The 17,176-nt window shown below is 51.9% G+C and overlaps 1 protein-coding gene across 1 annotated transcript in view; it reads left to right on the top strand.

The window, feature by feature from the left end:
• The window catches only part of TGM2 (transglutaminase 2), a 34,885-nt gene continuing 18,770 nt past the window's right edge, over window positions 1,062–17,176 (top strand). The window contains exons 1-5 of the mRNA XM_005688548.3: window positions 1,062–1,306; window positions 5,060–5,239; window positions 10,123–10,365; window positions 15,391–15,509; window positions 17,035–17,163. Coding sequence (XP_005688605.1) covers window positions 1,297–1,306; window positions 5,060–5,239; window positions 10,123–10,365; window positions 15,391–15,509; window positions 17,035–17,163 — 681 coding nt within the window. The 5' untranslated portion in view covers window positions 1,062–1,296. The remainder of the gene's footprint in view (window positions 1,307–5,059; window positions 5,240–10,122; window positions 10,366–15,390; window positions 15,510–17,034; window positions 17,164–17,176) is intronic.

The following is a 17,176-nucleotide window of genomic DNA, read 5'->3' as shown; positions in this document are numbered from 1 at the left end:
TCTGTCACACAGGAATGGAAACTGGGGCCAATTTTGTAAGCCCCAGTCCATCAATAGATATGGAACTTTCAGGAAGTTCCATTCAGGAAGAAGGGTTGGGGGAGGCTCACAGGCCCCTGTCTCCCCAGAGACCCTTCCTGCTCAGGACTCATGGTGGATAAGAAGCACAGAAGGCTGGAGGATCAGAGGGAGAAGACTGGGTGATGCCTCCTGCCCCCAGATGCTAGGAGTGAGAAGGCAGAGGTTGAGTCCCTGGGAGACTGGCTTTGTCTCCTTCTGGCACAGGGTGGGCCTGCAAGGAGCATCATCAGTGGAAGTGAGAGGGGAAGGGGTACGTGGATGATGGGTGGATCGATGGACAGATGAGTGATTAGATTAGATGGAAGGGACAGAAGAACAGATGAGCTAGAGGGATGTCTGGGTTTTGCTGCAGAGACAGGTGTGGTATGCCTGTCTTTGCGGGTGTGTCTGCATGTCTGTACATGAGGCCCTGTCTGTGTGTGTGTCCCGCTCCCAGGATCTGCACCTTTGTGTGTCTCTAGGTGCCCCGATCTGATTTTGTGTCCACCTCTGACAGGGTGTTGTCTGTGTGTGTCTGGGAGCTGAGTGCTTCCGGACACCTGTTTATTTCTGTGTGGTTCTCAGTGGGTACCTGTCCAAGTGTGTCTGGCTGTGTCTATGCACAGGCATGTCACTGATTTTAAGTCCATGTCACCAGCTGTGTGTGTCCAGATTCATCTGCTGTATCTGTCTGTCTGTGTGTCCACATCCTTAGGTCTCCGTGAGTCTGTATCTGAGGATGTGTGTGTCTTCTTGATCCCGGGTCTGACTTGACTGTGGGTCCATGTCTGTGTATCCAGGTATGTCTGTGTGTCTTGATGCAACAGTGTGTCTGTATCTGTGTGTGTGTTTCTGTATCCAGGTGTCTCTGTCACCCAAGATCTGACTCTGTGTATCCAGGTGTGTCTGAGTGTCCTGGCTTGTGTTGCCTGTGGCTGTTGTCCCAGCCCTGCGCTCGTGTCTGCCTCCCCAGAGGGCGCCCTTGCCCAGCCCTCTCCCGTCCTCCCTGGGCTCCTGCCTCCCAGCGCGCCCCTGCCTGCTGGTGGAAAGCACGTGGGCCCAGACCGGGCAAAGCCGGCCTCGCCGGGCCCCGCCTTCCCGCGCGGCCCCGCCCCCAGCCCGCCCCTGAGCGGGCTATAAGTTCACTTCGCTCTCAGCCTCTGCATTGCCCGCCGCCAGTGGTCTGCACTTGGAGTGTCGTGCCACCAGTCCAAGGAGCACAGCCACCACCTGACCATGGCCGAGGGTGAGTATCAGGGTCAGGGGTGCCGCCGCCGCGCAGGGGCCCCAGGGTCCAGGGGCCAGCCATCTCTCCCTAGTCTTGGTGGTCCCACCGGTGCAGTGGGGTCAGGACCCGGCTGGACTCAAGCCCTAAGCCCCCGATTTGGAGCACACACAGGAGGGCTGGGCTGGATGAGAAGTGCCCGGCCCCCAGTTCTGGCTCTGCTTGGGACCTCAGTTTCCCCATCCCCAGGGCATATTCATTAACCCCTGCCTCCTGGATCAGATGAGGCAATGGACCACGAAGGCGTGTTCTAAACTGTAAGGTACCTTGTTCACGGACCATTGTCAGCTGTCCTCAGTTAGTGGAGCCTGGCTCCCTGCTGTGTGCTGGTCACGAAGCTGTGCAGAGGGTGCTGGCCTGGCCTCAGGGACTGAGCTTTGGTTAGTCCCTCATGGCATGTAAGCCAAGCCTGGCTGTCTCCTTGGTCTCAGCGGATGGAGAGGAGCTCCTAGCATCCAGTGGAGGAGAGGCCTGAGAACAGGCTTGCTCTCGCAGGCTGCCACTGCAGCCCCCAGGAAGGAGGGTGGGCGGAGGGGCCGTTGGAGGGGCACACGGGGCAGATGGAGAGGGAATGAGCGGGAGGAACCGTGGCCGTGCCTGACCAGCTGTATGTTCTCGGGCCACCTTTGTCCCCCTCTGAGAACCAGCTTCCCAACACACGTGACTGAAAGCCAGCTAGGTGGCCACGTGTGTCCCATGCAGTTTCCCATCTCTGTCCCCAAAAGCGGGGCTCAGTAGGGCTGGAGGACCTGGAGTAACCAGTTACGATGAGCCCCCTGCCCCATTGCCAGAGTGGTCACTTCCTACAGTGATCCCGGTGGCCTGGAAGACCTCAGGTCCTTTCTCGGTACAGAAATACTATGATCCTAGACCCTGGTGTTTCTGCACCTCTAGAGCTGGGCGTAATTTCTGGGAATCCTTCTTCACACAATTAGCATGAGACAGCACCCCATTTGCCCCACACCAGGGTCTGACCACCTCTCTATGGTCTCCCACGGGAGAACAAATTTCAGAGGCGAGATCTCTATGATGGGGGACGTGCCTGTGCTAATGCTGCTGGACTCAGCACCCTGAGCCTCTTTGCTGCGTCAGCTCTCTGGAATTGCAGTTTTCCTTCTTCACCCAGGAGGCCAGCAGGAAGTTCCTCCTTGTGGCTAGTGGAGGTCTCTCCTGCTATGATCCCAGGGGCCTCACCTTCCTCCCAGGTCTCCTCCCAGGTGTGAAACGCAGTATGTGGGTGGGGGATGGACAACACATCCTGAGCTGTGAGTGAGGTGGTTACCAGGCTGGGCTCCAGACTCTACAGCCCTGGATTCTGGATTCAAATCCCCAAGCTTGGTCTTGCGCTTGCCATGAGACCTGGGGCCGCATAATGTCCCTACAAAGTGAAGACAGTGATAGTAGTTGTGTCTGATGCAAAGAACTGACTCATTGGAAAAAACTCTGATACTGGGAAAGATTGAAGGCGGGAGGAGAAGGGGACAACAGAGGATGAGATGGTTGGATGGCATCACTGATGTGATGGACATGAGTTTGAGTAAACTCCAGGAGTTGGTAATGGACAGGGAAGCCTGGTATGCTGCAGTCCATGGGGTCGCAAAGAGTTGGACACGACTGAGCGACTGAACTGAACTGGGCAGTTGTAGTTTAAGTGGAGATAACCCACGTCCAAGTCCTTGGCAGTCAATGGGCAGTTTGCGCCTCGTTTAGAGGATAGATGTTCAGTGGCGGGAGGAAGGAGAACTGCGTGGATGACCCCATGGGAGAACCCACTTGCCAGGTGACTTTGCCAGTCCCTGCCTCGGGGCCTCAGTGGGAGAACTTACTCTCAAGGGCCCCATAGCTCTGGGAGTCCTGCCTTGCCCATTCTTCCGACCCTACTCTCCCCCTAATCTTGACCTTGATTATGTCAGATTGAGCTTGCCAAGGTTATGAGAGTTGTGCTTTCCTTAGCCCCTCACTGCCCCTACTTTGGTCTTTAGCTCCTTTAGAAATTATAAAGAGAACTTTCACATATCAAACTTTTACCCTGGGCTAAGCCCTTGAATCTTCAGGAAAGGAGGCACAGAGAGGGAGAGACACCTGCTGAGGATCACACAGCAGTACATCCGAACTGAAACCTAAGTCCTGAAGACTCTCAAACTCCTGTTATTAAAAAAGAAATTTTATTATAGAGAATATTGAGTACATATAAAAGTAGAGAGAATAGTGTAATAAATGCCTATGTTCTCATAACCCAATCTCAACCACCACCAACTTATAGCTACTGCTGCTTCCTGCCCCATTATCACCCCCTTCTCCACTATTTGAAAGCAAATCCCATACATTGGGCTTCTCTTGTAACTCAGCTGATAAAGAATCCACCTGCAATGTGGTTCAATCCCTGGGTTGGGAAGATCCCCTGCAGAAGGGAAAGGCTACCCAACTCCAGTATTCTGTCCTGGAGAATTCCATGGACTACAGTCCATGGGGTCACAAAGAGTCGGACATGACTGAGCGACTTTCACTTTCACTTGCCATACTTCACATTGTACAACTGTAAATATTTCAATATTTCTCTCCAGTGAATAAGGACTCCTTTTTAGACATGAATAAAAAATTCCTTAATATCACCATTTTCTATCAGTGTTCAAATTTCCAATTGTATGTGATAAATAGTTTTTCAAATCAAAATCCAAGTAAGGCTCATACAGCGCAGTGGGTTATAATGTGCCGTAGGTTTCTTTTAGTCTACAGGTTATCCCTTCAACTTTTTTTTCTTGTCTTTTTTCTTGATTTCTTTCTGTTTTGCAATTTATTGGTTAAAGAAACCAAATACTTTGCTTGTAGTTTCCCAGAGTATGAATTTTGTTGATCGAGTGCTGGTCCTGGGACTTCCCAGGTGGTTCAGTGGATAAACAATCCACCTGCAATGTAGGAGACGTAGGTTCGATCCCTGGGGCAGTAAGATCCCCTGGAGGAGGGCATGGCAACCCACTCTAGTATTCTTACCTGGTGAATTACATGGACGGAGGAGCCTGGCAGGCTATAGTCCATAGGATTGCAAAGAGTTGGACATGACTGAAGCAACTGAGCACACATGTCCTGGTCCTAACTTTAATGAGCTCCTCAGTCCTCTGTATTTCCTGGAAACTGAAAATTAAACCTAAAAGGCAAAGCCCGTGTAACTAACCAATACCAAATATCACCCCACTTTTTACCAAAAGAACCCTCCAGTCACAGCAGACTAGCCCATATCTAGAAGGTACTTAATTATGTGCAAGGCACTGGGCTAAATGGCTCACAGCCACCCTGGGTCCTGCTGTCTCTCACTGTGAACTCAGGTGGGGAAAGTGAGGCCCAGAAGAGCTGAGTCGCCTGAGGGCCACGGCCAGGAGGTGGCAGAGCCTTCCCCACCTGCCCCAGTGTACACAACCTGTGATTGTTGGGGAGGATTTCCCTGGTGGTCCAGTTAGAACTCTGAGGTTCCACTGCAGCAGGCCTGGGTTCGATCCCACATCAGGGAACTAAGATCCCGCAAGCAGTGTGGCATGGCCAAAAAAAAAAAAAAAGAATTGGGGACATTTAGGCCTGGTTTACTTCTGCACAACAGGGTTGCACAACTTCTGCAATTGAGGATTGGGAGGGCCCTGAACACCCCATGTCCAGGGAGCCTGGGGCACACAGCTGGCTGTGAGATGGAACCTTGGCTCAAGCCCCTCACTGTCTTTACAGATCTGGTCCTGGAGAGATGTGACCTGGAGCTGGAGGTCAATGGCTGTGACCACCACACAGCTGACCTGTGCAGGGAGAGGCTGGTGGTGCGGCGGGGCCAGCCCTTCTGGCTGACTCTGCACTTCGAGGGCCGAAACTATGAGGCCAGTGTGGACAGCCTCACCTTCTGTGCCATGACTGGTGAGTACTACCCTCCACCCCTTCCCATTCTGTGATTTCATTGTCCCCTGCAGACCATGGGAAAAGTGATGCCATTCCTCCTCCTGATTCCTCTGAGAAATTCCCCTTAGTCACTACCCCATTTTACAGATGAGAGAATTGAGGTCCAGTGAGTGGAGAGATGTCATCCCGCACCACTCAGCCTTATAGACAAGTCTGTGATCCTGGGTGCCTGGCTTCCTGATGACCTTTTATCACCAGGGTTGGGTATGGGGTGGGGGCGGTGTTTGCTAGCATATAGGTCCATCAAGATCCTGCCTGTCTTTTCTCACATCCAAACAATTTTCCAATTATCAACAGCTTTTTCTCCAAACCCACACAACCTGACCAGGCCTCTGGGATCGGACCCAAAGGGAGTCTGGGTGGTGGAGAGAACCCAGCTTTCTCTAGCTCTCTGAGTGGGCAGTTTTGTGTTCCTATAGTTCTTTCTCTAAGCATCAGGAGGCTGCCTCAGACTCACAGACTTAGATTCTGGTGTGGACCAGACTGCCTGCCTGCTGTGTGACCTCGGGCAAATTACTTAGGCTCTCTGAGCTAAAGCACTCCTAATAAAAGGTCCTTAGGTAAAAAGAGCCTGACATGAGGGAGTGCCCTGCAAATGTTCACAGCAGTTGCTGATCTTGCTCCAGGGACTCTAGTGATGGGTGAAGGGACATTAAGGCCCCAGCAGCCCCATCCCCAGATACCCAATGCCCAGTCATCTTTGTTTGCCATAGAAAGTGACCTTAAATGCCACTGGGTTTGGCTTCTGGTGGGAACCACTCCCTTGAGGTCAGCGAGGGGCCACCAGGCTGGGACTCTGGCCTGAGGGTGGGAAAGGCCAGCTCTAGCTCTTTCTGAGGTCTCTGAGGCCAGAGAGCAAGCAGGCTGATGCTTGTATTACCTGGGAAGCCGTTTGATAAAGCTTATCACAATGCCTGCAGACCTGCTACGGATATCCCCTCCATCCCTTTCCTCCCTCCCCTTTCTCTTCTGGCAGGGACACACCTACTAACCAGGGGCATCCCCCCCAACACACACTCACAACCAGCAGCCTTGGGGTTCATTCTGTAGACCTGAGGGGCCTATGGCAAGTTTCCCATCTTTCCAGTCTCAGTTTCCCCTTCTGTAAAGTGGAAGCCTGAATCTGTGGAACTTAAGGGCTGGGGGTGGTGCCCTGAGAAGAGTCAGGCTTGGGCTGGGGAGAATCACATCTGTGGTGTAAGTATACTTATCCAGAATCCTTCTGTTCTGAATGCGTAACTAGCCCCCATTTTACAGATGGGAACACTCATGCTCAGAAAGGTCAATTTACTTGCCCAGATCACACAGCAGGATTCAAACCCTGACCCCAGAATTGAGGCTTTTTGTTGCTGTGATCTGAGAGCAGAGACATCTACTTGCTCACCACAAGGGCCTGCTGGCCTTGGTTTATTCTTCTGTGAAACAGATGGTCATTGAACTGCTGGTATGGGAATTTCCCACCTTTTTTCCCCTTCTTTACTCTCAAGGTGTCTGGTTTCTTCTTCCTTCTTTTGCATTTGTCTAGGCAGCCTGGTGCTAGGTAATGAGGCCCCTAGTTCAGGGTTGGGACCGCAACGGGAGGCAGGCAGCTGACCTTCTTACTCCAGCAGCTAATCTCTGTTCTCTGGTCTCTGCCAACTTATCTCAAGCCATCACCAACCTGCCCTGCTAACTTCTGTAGCCCCCAGGGCAACCACAGAAGGCACTGTATCTCTGGGTGCTCTTGATTTCCCTGTCTGAGCTACCAGGACCCTCTCGTGGGCTGAAGAAGCTGAGTGACAATGCCAGGAAGCCAGGCTTCCTGCCTCAAGGCCTGGCTTGGGTCAGCCTCTGGCCGAGCCTGGCCCAGGCACCCTGCTTTGGTGTTAGAACATTCTAGCCTGTGATCCACTTCTCCTACCTCTTTAGGGAAACTGAGGACCAGAGAGGGGAGAGAGCTGGTGAAGGTCACCCAGCGACTGGAGTGTGTGGCCTGATGCCACCCATGCCCAGATGCTGAGCATCTCACCCTGACACTTCAAGGCCAGACAGGCCTGTTGTGGGGTACAGACCACAGCAGACAAGCACCATCATTTTTACGGACTAAAGCTGTACTTCCCCCAAGAGGGAGGCCAGGGTTTGAGGGTGGAGGGGTGACAGTGAGGTCAGCCTGGAACAGTGAAAAGAACCCTTATGAGGCTAATAGCAGGCTTGACTCTGGAAGCTTCCCCTCATCCACCCCACCCAGCCCCTCACTGCTGTGGTCAGGATAGAGGCCAGGACCCCTCCAGGTCTCCAGGGTCATTTATGTCCAGTGGGATCTCTGCGGAGCCTCTGGCTCCACAAAGAGTACCACATGGAACCTCAGCCAAGGAATTTTCTAAGCCAGCTTACGTGAACAGTGGTGGGGTTGGGGGACAGCCCATCCCCTTCCCATCCCCCAGGACCCCTCAGAAGAAAGGGGTGTGTGTGTGTGTGTGTGTGTGTGTGTGTGTGTGTGTGTGTGTGTGTGTGTGTACAAGGCTGCCACAGGACAGAGAGCAAGTGTTTCCTGGCCGGTCCCCAAGGGCGGTGTGTCAGTGGTGACAGTGACTATGGGACCCGGCCCAGCCTGTAACTGTGGAAACCAGAACATTGATCATCCCAACAGAGTCTCTTCTGAGAATGAAAAGATTATGAATGAAAGAATTATGCTGGGACCAGAGGCATGAAAGCGTTTCCCTGGTGACTCAGTGATAGAGTCTGCCTGCAACACAGGAGATGTGGGTTCAATCCCTGGGTCAGGAAGATCCCCTGGAGAAGCAAATGGCAACCCAGTCCAGTATTCTTGCCTGGGGAAACCCATGGAGAGAGGAGCCTTGAGGGCTATAGTCCATGGGGTTACAAAAGACTTACCACCTAAACAACAACAACAGGCATAAAATGGGACTATCCTGAGAAAACAAGGATGTATGTTCACCCCAACTTTATCACTCTCAGCCCCAGTTTCCATATCTGTGAAGTGATGCAATTGAGTTAGGCAATTACTACATTCCACTCCAGTCTCAAAATCTGTTATTTGGTGTGAGAACTCTGATTTGTAATGGTCTTGTTGGATGACATTGAGGATAGCTCATGTTTACTGAATAATTACTTTGCGCTAGTCACTGCTTTAAATGCTTTCTATGAACTCTCACCAATTCCTGTAAATGTCATGTAAAAGGTGGTAGTGACAGTAGTAAATAATTAACTATTACTTATGAGTGCTTACTGCATGCCAGGCACCTTGTAATGTGCTTTACAAGCCTCAGCTTCTTTAAGCCTCACAATGACCTTATGAGAGGTACTGAAATTGACCCCATTTTACAGATGAGGAAACTGGGGCACAAAGACACTAAATAGCTTGTCTAAGGTCACAGAGTCAGTTTCAGACCTGGAATCAAACCTTTCCTGGAGTGTACTCTAAGCCTGTTTTCGTCTTTGATGAGAAAATTGCAGATCAGAGAGGTCTCATGACTTAGCTGAGGTCACACAGCACTCCAGGTCTCATTGGGGGAAACCAGATCAGGCTGGCTCTCGGGCCCCAGTGCTGCCCAGTTCTTCCCCTAAATGCTAACTCTGGAAGACAGGGAGTGTTTAAAGGACAGCTGGCTCCTGGCACTCAGGGACCCAGAGGCTGACATCATGCCTGTTAGTTCAGAGTTATATTTGGGCCTGGTGTGGGCGGGCTGGCAGGTAGCCCCTTACTGAGCAGGCCCCTGTACTGTCAGCGGTGGATGGGCAGAGTGGCAGGGAGGGAGATGGAAGAGTAAACAGAAACCCTCCCGGGCAGCCGCCCAACCAGGCAGAGAAAGTTCTGTTTCTTCTCTCCACCACCCAAGTCCAGAAGGGGGGACTGGCCCCCCTCGCCCTCCTTATGACTCAGACCTGCCTGCAAAATCTGGGCCCTGCCCTCCCCCCGAAAAAGAACCAGGGAGGCAGGCCCTCAGCACACTGAGACCTGAGACACTATCCTCCCAACTAGGGAAACCTCCCCTTTGGGAATGAGCGACAACGTGGGGACCCCAGGGCCTGGAGACCTGGGCCCAAATCCTGACTTTGCCACAGACCCCTGGAACATTCTTGGAAGAGCCCTTCTCTCTGAGCCTCAGTTTTTCCACCTGTACAAGGGGTCTCAGGGGAAGCAGGAAGTACCAAGGGCACTTGGTAAAGTGTCAGAGGCTGCAGGGAGGTGAGGGATGGTTCTGGCTCTTCAGAGTTGCCTGTGGAGATACAGAGGCCAAGAGGTGGAGGGGGCTTTGGGGAGACAGACACCTGGATCTACAATGGCCAGCACCCTCTGCTAGCCAGGAGCAAGCAGGCTCTCAGACAGGCTCCACTGGCCACTTCAGAGGACTGAGGTCCCATTTTACTCAGAGTCTGGGCTTCTTTTTCTGAAAGAGAAAGCAGGATGCCCGCAGGTAAAGGATTTAAGTGGGAATGGAGGACATTTGGGGAGTACCTTGCCTCATTCCTGTCCATTTTACAGATGGGCAAACTGAGCCCAGAGAGGAGGATATTCTTGCTCAAAGTCACACCAGTCCAGAACAGTGTCACTGTGACCCTGTCCCAGGCCACGCTGTCCCTGCTCCCAGGAGACTGAGGACATGCTGTGTGCCTGCCACTTTCTGTGCATTCCCACAAAACCAGCCTGTACATTTTGGAGTCCAGTCCCCAGATGAAGAAGCCAAGGCTCAGAGAGATGAAACCACTCCTCCAAGTTCCTTCTGGGCCTCAACCCAGGCCCAGGGCACCCCTAGGAGTGTGCTCTGCCCCTGCCAGGCTTGGTGCTCACCCTCCCTCACCACCCCTGGCTCATGGCCCACTGCTCTCTTCCTCTGCAGGCCCAGACCCCAGTGAGGAGACCGGGACCAAGGCCCTTTTCAGGCTGTCTGATGCTATGGAGGAGGGGGCCTGGGCAGCGGTGGTAGTGGACCAGCAAGACAGCACCCTCTCGCTGCAGTTCAGCACCCCGGCCAATGCCCCTATTGGCCATTACCGCCTCAGCTTGGAGGCCTCCACCGGCTACCAGGGCTCCAGTTTCATGCTGGCTCAGTTCACCCTGCTCTTCAACAGCTGGTGTCCAGGTGAGCTGCACTGTGTCCACGGGCAGGATGGGAAGATGGGCAGGGCTGGACCCACCCATGGGAACCACTTGGTGGCAGGGTGGTGATGGGCGGAAGATGGGGCAGCAGAGACATCCAGGTGGACTGAATGAGGCTCTAGCCTTCTAAGACTTCATGATGTCAGAACTCTCATCATTCCCATTTATAGAGGTGGGGACAGGCTCGCAGAAGCAAAATGACTTGCCCCAGTCTACACAGCTACCTGGGCTTCCCTGGTAGCTCAGAGGGTAAAGAATCCACCTGCAATGCGGGAGACCCTGGTTTGATTCCTGGGTTGAGGCTACCCACTCCAGTATTCTTGGGCTTCTCTGGTGGCTCAGATGGTAAAGAATCCACCTGCAATGCAGGAGACCTGGGTTCAATCCATGGGTTGGGAAGATCCCCTGGAGGAGGACATGGCAACCCACTCCAGTATTCTTGCCTGGAAAATTCCATGGACAGAGGAGCCTGATAGGCTAAGAGTCATGGGGTTGCAAAGAGTCAGACACAACTGAGCGACTAAACACAGCACACAGCTACAAAGGGATTCCACCTTGCCTGGAGGTGGCCTGGGTTCAAAAGCCCCATTCAGGAAAGGACTGTCCAGTGGAGGCCCAGGGCCATGGCCTCATACCTGGTTCTGTTTTGTGGGGCTCTGTTTTAAATCTCACCAGATTGGCTTGGGGAAAAGAAGCAGGGAGATGGAGGGATAGGGTACCCAGAAGAGGTGTGCAGGAGCAGTTTGGCCACCTAAGTGCTCCTTATACACTCGTTTATTTTTTAAAATAAATTATCACTATCACCATTTTTTTTAACTTCTCTTTTGATTTCTATTTTTGAAATATATCTTTATTTATTTATTTTTGGCTGTGCTGGGTCCTTGTTGCTGTGAGGCTAGTTTCTCTAGTTGCAATGAGCAGGGGCCACCCTTTGTTGGGGTGCCTTCTCATTGCAGTGGCTTAAAGCACAGGTTCTAGGCATGCGGGCTTCAGTAGTTGCTTCACCGCAGCACGGGGGCCCCATAGTTGCAGCTCTCAGACTCTGTAGGGTGCAGGCTCGGGAGTTGCGGTGCACAGGCTTAGTCATCTCATGGCAGGCGGGATTTTCCTGGACCCTTACCATTGAGCTGCCAGGGAGGCCCCTTTATACACTCTTTTAATGGTTGCTCTCAACAACCCAATGGCACCCCACTCCAGTACTCTTGCCTGGAAAATCCTATGGATGAAGGAGCCTGGAAGGCTGCAGTCCATGGGGTCGCTGAGGGTCGGACATGACTGATCGGCTTCACTTTCACTTTTCACTTTCATGCATTGGAGAAGGAAATTGCAACCCACTCCAGCATTCTTGTCTGGAGAATCCCAGGGACGGGGAGCCTGGTGGGGTACCGTCTATGGGGTTGCAAGGAGTCGGACATGACTGAGCAACTAACACTACTACTGGGGCTCATACCTAGCCAGGCAGAGAGAGGGGCCATGTGGGCAAGCCCAGCTTGGTGATGGACTTCCCTCCTCGAAGCCCGGCCCCAGAACAGAAATTCTGGCCTCCTACTGGGCCAGACCAGACCTCCAGACCACCAGCCTCCTACTGGGCCACTGCTTTATTTATTTATTTATTTTTCTTCTCCATCTGGGGGCATTTTCTTTGAACAGAAAGGTTTTTTATTTTCTCTTTTATACACTTTGGCTGTTCTTTCTTTTTTTCATTTTGTTTTGGCTGCGCTGGGTCTTCCTTGTCGCATGGGCTTTTCTGTAGCTGCAGAGAGTGGGGGCTACTTTCTATTCATAGTTGCGGTGCGTGGGCTTTTCACTGAGGTGGCTTCTCTTATTGGGGAGCACGGGCTCTAGGCTCGCTGGCTTCAATAGTTGTGGTTCCTGGGCTCTAAAGCACGGGCTCAGTAGTTGTGGCACATGGGCTTAGTTGCTCCCTGGCATGTGGGATCATCCCAGATCAGGGATCAAACCCCTGTCTCCTGCATTGGCAGGTCGATTCTTTACCACTGAGCCACCAGGGAAGCCCTGGCTTTTACTTTTAATTATAACAGTAAGATCTGAGAACACCCTCTTTCTAAAAGCTTCAAGCACTACAGAGAGATAGCCTCCCATCCTTCACTTCCCTCCTTAGGAAACACCATTATTAGCTGTCTCTGGAGGGCTTATCTCCTTAGATTCAGTGTTTGTGTCTGGAGACATCACTGTATTTTTTTTTCTTCCAGTTTTATTGAGATATAATTTATGTACAACACTGTATAAGCTTAAGGTATATAGCATAATGATTTGACTTACATGCATCATGAAATGATTATCACAATGATTTTAATGAACATCCATCATCTCATATACATACAAAATTAAAGCAAAAAATATTTTCCTTATGGTAAGAACTCAGGATTTTTTCTCTTAAGAATGTTCATATGTAACATACATCAGTGTTAATTATATTGATCATGTTGTAGAAGACATCATTGCGTTATGGATTTCCCTGTCTTAAACATTAAAGAATCCCCATTGTATACATCAGCCTACAACTTGGGATTTTTTTTTTTCTCCCTCTACCGTCTTGAGGCTCTTTCCACACAGTTTGCATACATTTGTTGTTGTTTCGTTTTTGTTTGGTTTATTTATTTGGCTGCACCGGATCTTAGTGGTGGCCTGCAGGATCTTCAGTCTTTTTGTCGTGGTGTGCAGAATCTTAAGCTGTGGCACGCAAACTCTTAGTTGTGACATGTAGGATCTTGTTCCCCAAACAGGGATTGAAACTGGGTCCTTTGCATTGGAAGTGCGGGGTCTTAGCCACTACACCACCAGGAAAGTCACTGTTCATCCTTTTTAAGAGCTGCAAGTGCCCCGGGCCTTGCCATCTGGCTCCCATCCACAGATATGAGTTGGTTCCCTATGGCTTATCACAGGGAGGAGTTTCCTTGCTCACATGCCCTGTGGCCACACCAAATGGTTTCTCAGGACAGAAGTGGCCTTGCTGGTCACACTGTCTGCTCATTTTTATTTTAATCAGTGTGTGAACTTACAGGTAGTTGGCGACCCTGCCCCTGGGCAGATACTTGGCAGTGCCCCTCCCCAATCCCATCGCTGTGGGGTTTCAGAGTTCAAGGAACGGGCAGTGAGGTTCTGGGGGATGACCCCTCCCTGTGGCCTTGCCTCTTCCCTGCCCGGAGGGATGGGGTGGCAGCCAGCCAAGCACCACAATGACTAAAGGGAGCAACATCCCGGAGGGTAGGGGGAGCTGGAAATAAGGAGATAGGAAGTTGGGCTGAGTGGGGGTGTGGGGCGCTAAGGGAGGAAACTGCTCTCCCTCTTGGGGGAGAGGGCAGCATCTGCCTATGACCTGGGGGCCTCTGGTCCCTGAGTTCCAGCATGGTCAGGATCCCAAGGGAGCATCCCCAAGACCTCCATCTTTACCAGCCAGAGACCTGAGTGGGGACATCTTAGTCCCAGCCTCCTGGGCTGAGGTGGGGACAGTTCAACATGTGCTGACCCTCCCACTGGATGGGGAAATACCACGGCCTTTTCCTTCCCTCAGATTCTTCCTCCCACGCCACCAGCTGGTTTACAGCCACATAGCTCATTTATCTGAAGACTGGTGTTCATTGCGCAATCGCCCGCCCAAGCCTCCTGGCAGGATGCATAAGGTGCTCAGCCACTTTCACATTTGTTTTCCTCCAGGTGGTGCAGGCAGGGGCTGCCTGCCTGTTGCTGTAGAGGGGCCCAGGGGTCTGAGGGCCAGGCAGCCACTTCCCCAGGCACTGGACATGTTTCCCCAGGCTGATTTCAGTAGGCACGCTGACTGGGTCCACCATACTCTTAGGGACCCGTGAAAATGTGTTCATTTCTAATTAAAATTTTAAAAAAAAATTATACTGTCAAAAAAAAAAAAAATCAGAAGACCAAGAAAAAAAAGAGGTTCAGGCCAGAGAATATGTTTTAACATATAATGTTAATTTATTTGGGCTTCCCTGGTGGCTCAGAAGACAAAGACTCCTCCTGCCAATGCAGGAGACCTGGATTCAATCCCTGGGTTAGGAAGATCCAGCGTTATACCAATGCAGTCAAAAAATATATTACAAAAAGATTTTCTTTAATGGAGGAAGGAGCCCATGGAGGCAAAAATGCCTAGGACTGATCAAAGCCATACAATGGCTCTGGATTTCCCCTTCCCAGTCTTAATTTCTTCACTTGTGAGTGGGAATTGGAAAAGTTGGACTAACCTTTGCCCTCCAGCTGGTCCCACCCCCTCAGGCCCTCTTCTGTCGTCACAAGCCACAGGGAACTAAGTATCGTCCATTTTCCAGCAGCTGCACCGCCCATCTCTAGTCCTCTGCTTAGAATGTCATCAAGGCAACCTTCAGATGCCACCTGACCCCCAGGCTGGACAGATCTGCTTCCTCTGAGTTGCAGCAACCTTGCGTTAACTTTCTCTGAATCATGCTCCTTCCTCACACCGCCTCAGGGCTTCAGCTTGCAAAGCACCTTCCTGTTCTGTGATCACATTTGACCTTCAGGAAACACAGTCAGGTGGTAGGAGAAATGAGCTGCCCAGAGTCATACAGCAAAAATCCCCTACTCAGAGCTAGGGGATTCCTGACTCCTGGCCCCTGTCAGTGCTCCTCTGTCTCTTGTGCTGGTGTGATTTTCCCATTCGTAAAATAGTCTCAAGCCTCAGTTTTGCCACCTGTAAAATGGGGCTTCCAAGGATGCCTTCCATGTGAGGCTTTGGTGGAGGTTAAACAAGTTAACTTATCTCATTACATTTATCACAGGTCCTGGCAGGTGGCAAGTGTTGGATAAAAGACAGCCATTGTTATCACCAACTGATAATACTTTATCTTATTGGTATGAGATTATTAATTAATGAATTAGTTTTTCTGATTTAAAGAGAGAATGGCCTCTGGGGAGCTGCCCTGGCCCTGAAGGGTTGGCACCCCAGGTGCCATGTCTGTGGGGAACCTGGGCCTTGCCGGACCCTGAGTTGAGGCCTTTTCCTTTTTACCCACAGCGGATGCTGTGTACCTGAACTCAGATGAGGAGCGGCAAGAATATGTCCTTACCCAGCAAGGCTTCATCTACCAGGGCTCAGCCAAGTTCATCAAGAGCATACCTTGGAATTTTGGGCAGGTAGGGCCACACTCTGCCCCTCCTAACCATCTCTGGCTTGCTGTAAGTTGGGCCCTGGGTCTGAGACAAAACCAGAAAGTGTAAGCAAGGTCTCAGAGTCACCCACCCCATACTGTCAAGGATTCAAGGGCTCTGAAACGGCTGGTGGCTCAGAGAGGGCCCAGGCCAGGCCTGAGGTCACACAGCAAAGGATGGCGCTGTGCACTGTGGGAGCGGCAGCTCAGAGGCAGAGAGCCTGTAGGAGCTGTGGGGCTGGCGAGTGCTCCAGGAGGGAGGAGGGAGCCATTCACAGCCATAGCAAAATAGTGGGCAGCACTTGGAGAGCACTGACTGTGCTAGGCATGTACTGAGAGGGGCTTTAAACCATTGTCTGAATTAGTGGTTCTCAAACTCAAATTATATGTCTAAATTGCCAGAAACATTTGCGTTAAAATACATTTTTAACATACTGGTGCGCAGTGTCCTAGGGAATAGCATGAGCAGAAAGCACAGAGGTGGGAAAGTTTATGTTGTGCCTAAGAAGTGTCCTGCAGCTGGGGGAGCACTTGCATGAGATAGGGCCCCAGGAGATGACCTGGGAGAAGTCCACAATATTCAAGCTGTGAACAGCCCTGAACGTCAGGGCGATGGCACTAGGGAGTTGAAGAATGAATGGATCAAGCCAGGGGGGACTGCTCTAAGTTATGGAGGGAGGCCTGTGATAAGGCCTGATTTGGGACAAGGCCACAGACGCAGAGAGCCGGGAACAGACCGGCGAGCCTTTAAATGTGACCAAAGTGGTCTGAGGGATGGTGACAATGAGAGATTTTGATAAAGACAGCACCTAAGCTGCAAGGATGAGAAGGTGTGCGTCATAGAGAGAGGGGCAGAAAGAACATTCCAAGCAAAGGAAACAGCATGTGCAAAAGCCCTGGGGCAGAGTGAGTGTGGCTGAGAGTGGTGAGAGGTGAGGTTAGGATGGAGTGGGACACCGATCATGAAGGACCTTGCAGGGAAGTCTCCATCTTACTCTGGGGGCAGTGGAGATGAGTGATGAGATTAGATTTACATCTTTGCAATTTATACTTTGGTTCCAATCAGCGCAGTGTGTGGGGGTGGGGGAGGAGGGACACTTATCAGCTCTGCGGGGTGAGTCAGGCTTTAGGGAAGTGAAGGTTTGGCTGTGGGGGCAGGGAGGGCAGTGGCTGGGCCTGAGGTGACTGAGGGCAGTCAAGCTCCAGGGACTCTGGGCTTTCCTTCTACTCCAAGTTCCCAGGACCCCCGCCTCCCCTGCACCCCCGCCAAGTCTGGATGCAGGCACACCCCACCCCCTTTCTCATACACTCAGTCATCGTCCCATCCCACCTCCCCCCCTTTCCTGGGCCAGGAAAGCTGGCACCACAGCAATGTGACAGACCCAACCCGAGCCTCCAGGTGTGATGTGTGAGACAGAACAGGGGGGTTCCCACAGCCGCTGGACTTCAAGGCAGGCTTCCTGGAGGAGGTGACTTAGCTCCCTCATCCTCCCTTCTTTCCTCTGACACAGTTTGAAGACGGGATCCTAGACATCTGCCTGATGCTCCTGGACGTCAACCCCAAGTTCCTGAAGAATGCCGGCCGAGACTGCTCCCGCCGCAGTAGTCCAGTCTATGTGGGCCGGGTGGTGAGCGGCATGGTGAGTGAGTGCA

The sequence above is a fragment of the Capra hircus genome, chromosome 13, assembly GCF_001704415.2.
Source record: "Capra hircus breed San Clemente chromosome 13, ASM170441v1, whole genome shotgun sequence".
NCBI lineage: Eukaryota > Metazoa > Chordata > Mammalia > Artiodactyla > Bovidae > Capra > Capra hircus.
The sequence above is the reverse complement of the archived record's forward strand: the minus strand, read 5'-3'. Positions and strand labels throughout refer to the sequence as shown.